Source organism: Branchiostoma floridae, unplaced genomic scaffold (genome assembly GCF_000003815.2).
Source record: "Branchiostoma floridae strain S238N-H82 unplaced genomic scaffold, Bfl_VNyyK Sc7u5tJ_1580, whole genome shotgun sequence".
Taxonomy (NCBI): Eukaryota; Metazoa; Chordata; class Leptocardii; order Amphioxiformes; family Branchiostomatidae; genus Branchiostoma; species Branchiostoma floridae.
This window is the reverse complement of record NW_023365774.1, coordinates 36899-42451: the sequence shown is the minus strand read 5'-3', so window position 1 is coordinate 42451 and position 5553 is coordinate 36899. Positions and strand designations below refer to the sequence as shown.

At 41.8% G+C, this 5553-nt stretch overlaps 1 protein-coding gene across 1 annotated transcript in view; it reads left to right on the top strand.

Annotated features, from left to right (window-relative positions):
* Positions 1-345: 345 nt before the first annotated feature.
* Positions 346-5553, top strand: part of LOC118408385 (ZP domain-containing protein-like) — a 6239-nt gene continuing 1031 nt past the window's right edge. Inside the window, exons 1-6 of the mRNA XM_035809153.1 lie at positions 346-607; positions 2134-2154; positions 3013-3179; positions 3674-3783; positions 4771-5073; positions 5389-5548. Coding sequence (XP_035665046.1) covers positions 346-607; positions 2134-2154; positions 3013-3179; positions 3674-3783; positions 4771-5073; positions 5389-5548 — 1023 coding nt within the window. The remainder of the gene's footprint in view (positions 608-2133; positions 2155-3012; positions 3180-3673; positions 3784-4770; positions 5074-5388; positions 5549-5553) is intronic.

Genomic DNA, 5553 nt, shown 5'->3' with positions numbered 1-5553 from the left:
CAAGTGAAAGATGTTTGTTACTCCCGTCGCCTTTAGCCCACAAGAACCAGTAAAATATAGCATTCGTATAACTTAACAATTTCTTTGACTAAATAAGTGAATAGTATTGGAAAGTGTACGTTAAACTAGCTTATGCGTGTATAGCGTGCTGGCATGCTGTGAATTACTGCAAAACAGAATAGCTATACAGCTCTATTTGTATATTGCAAGGACCTAACATATTTACATCACAGCATCTCCTAACTACTAGTGGTGTTTTCGGCTCAGGTTAAGAGGCATGATTTTAACTCGAGGTTCTTTTGTTCGACAGGAGTGCAAAAGGAACGCGTTTGCGAGCACAAGACGATGTCCATTCAGTGTCCTTGTGAACTACAGATCAACATTGTGTCTGCCCTGTACGGACGGGAATCCCCAGCGCATTGTCCCCCGCCCCATCTTCCCCACCCCGGTGTACGTAGCAACAACTGCAGAAGTCCCAACAGCCTGGCTCGGGTCAGGGACAGCTGCCAGGGGAAGACCAACTGCTCTGTGGAAGCCTCCAACAGCGTGTTCGGGGAACCTTGCCACGGCACGTCCAAGTACCTGGAAGTCGAGTACAACTGCATGGGTAAATATTAATGTCGTTATTGACATAGAGGTTAGGTGTCGTGCAATGCAAAACACAATTGCTTATGTAACCTGTAACGTTTTCCCTTATATTGTGTCGCCTCGTAGAGATCATTGGCTGCTGCGCGTGGATTTGTTACAACACTAGTGACCGGTACAGACATTAAGGGAAATAAGAGGTAGACCATAAGGACCATAAAAACGTGATTACGTATTTGATTATGTACTTGCAAAGGGTAAGTGAATCTAGTGAGTTAAGCTAGGGGCACAACCCGCCGTACTTGCAATTTGTCAGTACGTTTTTTTTTTTGGAGGCCACGTCCGCCAAGTATTTCTGAAAACGTGGGGAACGACTGGCAAGAGCAGGGAGGGAGTACGTCAACGCACGTCACTCGCACGGTTGCGCAAGGTGTAAGTACGTGGTCTGCACGCCACGTCTGGCTGCGAGCGGTTGCGTTCATCGTTCGTTGCGCAAGTGGTAGGTGAGTTGAATTGCACGCGCTTACAACGTACGGTCTCTGTGCGATTGCCACGTTAACGTATGCAGGTCCTACTTACACGTGCTGCTTACGCACGGTTTCCTTACTCACTCGCATGGTGTAAGTGCGTGCTCATCTTTCTGTTGAAAGCCGCTACAGATGCAACTGACGGCTTCTTTTTACGCATCTTGAGGACGAGTTGGCAGTCTTTCGTCGACTCGGCTTTATATACTGCAGAAACCATGTGCTTACCACGTGCGTTGTACGTGCGAAGCACCTGCTCCTTAGTTACAGTGCAGGCATTCACAGGTGAACAAGTGAAACGCGAAGTAAGCACGGAACACGCAATCACCGCGTGCGCAGCACGCACGTGCTACGTTCGTACAACAATTGGCTGTGAGAAAACTGTAATACACTCACGGAGCCAGTGCGTTGTGCGCTCATTGGCTGTACAGGGTAGGCGCGTCGCCCGTACTGGCACGTACGGGGAAGGGGGGGGGGGTGGATCCGCAGCCCGATCGCAGAGAAAGTTCTGCATGCACTTAAAGTTTTACAGCGTGTCTGCGTGCTCCCAAATCCGTCGAATTCCCTACGAGCCCGTACGGAGACGGTACTTACCACGTACGGCGGGTCGTGCCCTTACCTTTAGCGATACATATATTTACATCAATACAAATTGAAATCTTCCCAGCTCAAGGAAAATGATGGAATTTCCTAAGCTGGCTCACCGTGTTTAACGTGCTAGTGTAAATCTAGGTTGAATTTCCAGTGGGAAACTGGCATTTTTCGTGTTATATTGTCGAAATGAAAATGTTATTTCAACGAACGCGTGGATACTTATGCATTGCTGCATTTATAGCATTGAACATTGCTTCTGGAGCATTATGAACGATGCCTGTATGTCAATGTATACAACTTTCTACAATTTCTTTGTCAAATCGCGTATTGAAATGCGTGCATCAAAACAAACGTGTTTTTATAATCTTACTTATGGAATAAGATTACTTATGGAATAATTTTGCTTGTTTTTTGTTTTGCTTTTATGCAGCACCTGAAACTGAATGGAATGGTAAGTCAAATCAATATCGTATTCTGTATGTTGGTCAATAACAGCAAAGCCCGAATGTGATAATTTGCCACAGATTTTGTCAATGACAAAGCTCTTTATCTATAAAATTATTGTAGAATCTGCATAAAGTAGAAAAACACTTCTAAGCATTTTGGCTTCATAAAAATGTCTCAAAGACAGAGTAAACGGTTTTTAATCAACCTTGAAAGAACCATGGTGTGAACTTGAGGTCAGTTCATTGTGCGCAAGACAAAATATATATGGATCATGGGTAAAAAGGTCAAGCAAAGATGTTGAGGTTAGAATTACTTTTATCTGCGGAGCAATATGTCAGATGGAAAACTCTGGAAAACTGACTTAAAACTGGCTACAAAAATCATTCTTTTGTTATCAGCAGTATAATTGACCCCTATCTATGGTTGAAAATGCTTAACAGTCACAAAACCCTGGAGGGAAGGTTGAATGGTATACATATAGTTGAATGCAGAGAAATGTCTTCAAAGTCTCATAGAGGTAAAGGTCTTCAGACCGTGAGTCATACAAAAATATATCGCCGATCACTGAAACCATGCGGCAAATAATATTACAATTCATAGCCCACAGCTGTAGAAAAAGGAAGGGGAGAAACAAATTATTACTATAGCACCCGAATCATTGAAAGGCAAGTCGCAAAAGAACCGCGAAAACATATATTACGACGCTTGAAACTGACGGCGGTAAGAGCCGACACCAAATACCTGTACCAATAGACCTCTATAGTAATGATATATACGTCGAAGTGGTATTTTTAAAGGCCTTTCATCTTAGAATAATATCCATTTGGACATATTCCAATCACTCTTTCTCTTTTCTCCACAGCCACTACCATCTGCACCAATGAATACATGGAGCTGTCTATTCCCAAGGGGCAACTGCCTAACATCACCCTTAACAACCTTCACTGGGGGACTAGCAGCAGCTGTGTGGCCAAAACCGACGCCACCCACTACATTTTCCGTACAGGACTGTACAGTTGTGGAACACAGGTATGTGTAACAAGTCCAGTGTGTACAAGTTTTGTCCAAGACAACATGAGTAATACATATAGTAAATAACATTTTGATAGAATGCAAACTAAATTGATTTTCATGCATGTAGATGATGCCAATATGTTAATAAATCCTAGGAATGGATTATAGACATTTAAATTGATGATCCGCTATAAGATATTGTGGCAACATATGCCAATTATTTAATCGAGAAACTAAAGCTAGTTGAGTAACTGCCTGGTACTGTATAAGTTAATAACTTGCTTCCTTGTGATACTCTGTGGTATTTGTTAAATGTGATCACTTAGAAAATGTGTGTTAGCAAAAGCAAACTTAAGATACTTGAAAGTGAAGTTTCATATAATGAAGGATGGATATGTTTATTGATCTTGTGGCATTCGTCTTTCATCTACTAGAGTAATAAGAACAAAGCTTTATCTAAGTAAGACGCTTAATTATACAAAACATAAATCATTCTCATGTTCCACCAGGTAAACTTCGGTAAGAAGTACGTAACATTTGTGAACAGCATCAGCATCACGGGTACCCATCAGGGCAATGGGGTCATCACCAGGGAGAACGACATTTCCATTACATCTGTGTAAGTTAGAAATCTTCTGTCTAAATAAGGGGAAATCTTATTATTTCAGCTAGATGTCATGACAGGGTCGATTGTGGTATTGCAATTCCCATCGGTTTATAACCTCAGATAATAATACGGATTTGATAAGAATTATTCTCTAAATTCTAGTGATGAATTTGCATATTATTACAACTTATCAGTGAACACAGTTATTGGCATTAGGTCAATACGCAAGAAGGTTATTGTCTCCATGAATAATTGAGGCACAGTTTTTGAAATGGTATGTATATGCGTGCACATTCAGTGAAATATCTTCTTTTTTTTTAATTTTCTCTATTCAACAAAACAAAGTTAAAAAAACTTAAGAAACTCTGGGTAGATCATGAGGACACTTCGCACTTAGTTAAATGTTGCTGCCTTGACGGTCCGATTCAAATGTGGACTCCTAATGACCGACCTTAGTACTGCACCTGACCCTCCATTTTGGGCGTGCCCGTCAGGCGAAATAGTAACGTCTGGATGGATTGTGAGTAAGTGGACGGATAGTGATTGCATTTGGTACGTGGATAAGTATTGTTGACCTCAAATTCCAACTCGAACTTGACTCGATGGCATTAGGCCCAGGTAAAGCAGCAGACCTTCGATTTTTAATATCTGAATAGGATGAAACGACTTTTGCTATATGTTAGGTAGAATGGTAAGGTGGGATCATTATTCACCATCTCGCATAATCATTGTGACAAACTTGTAATGCATTTCTAAGTAGTAAAAGTAATTTAGTATTTATGGGGTTGAGGAAGTCCATCTCTCTCTCTCTCTCTCTCTCTCTCTTTCTCTCTCTCTCTATACTATGTATAAGCATGTTCATTTTTAGTCTTATGTGCCTTAATACACATCGAGGTTGTCTTGCTACACAAAACATTCTAGTACATTTGGCGCGTCCAAGAGTAAATAATGTCATGTATTTCGTCCTATAAAAGTTACAAGTCTTTCTTCTACGCACAGATGTCTGTACTCGCGGAACGAGTCAGTGAATGCCACATTCCAGCCCATTCCTGGTGGACTCATCTTTACGGAGGAGGGTTTCGGTCGTCTGGAGGTGCGTCTCTCCATATTTTGCACAAGTCAGTACGAAAAGATTAAAAACCCTGGCGACTACCCCATCCGCCTCAAGCTGCGGCAGAAAGCCTACCTGGAGCTGGAAGTGGAGGGACATGGACAGAGACTCTCCGTGTTGGCGCTGGACTGTAAGGCAACAACGTCACCCGACCCCAACGGTAGCCCATCTCATCAACTCATAAGCGATGGGTAGGCAGAACTTACTGAACTAATTCTGTCTTGTATTTTGCCTTGAAGCAAATATTTTCACTTACAAATATTTTATCACGCTGTCATTTTTGCCATTGTGTTAAATGAAGCTTTCTGACGTATCAAAATATTGCTTGACACATGATATGGGAACTGATCAACTGATGACGTCATATGGTTGTCATTGATGCTCTGTAATAATACTGCATGATGAATAATACTCATACACAGTTCTACAAAAAATGTTTTTAAAAGGATATTCCACATTGGACAAAGTGTCAGGGTGATTTAGAACACTTTTAATTTCTTTTACAGTTGTCCCTCTGATGGCACTCTCAAATTGGACCTGTTTAAGCACAGCAAGGAACGCTTTAGTTTTGAAGCGTTCCGCTTCGTCGGTGGGTGGAAGCAGGTGTACGTGCACTGTGAGGTGCTAGTCTGTGACGCACAGGATGTTAACTCCCGTTGTGCACAGGTTTG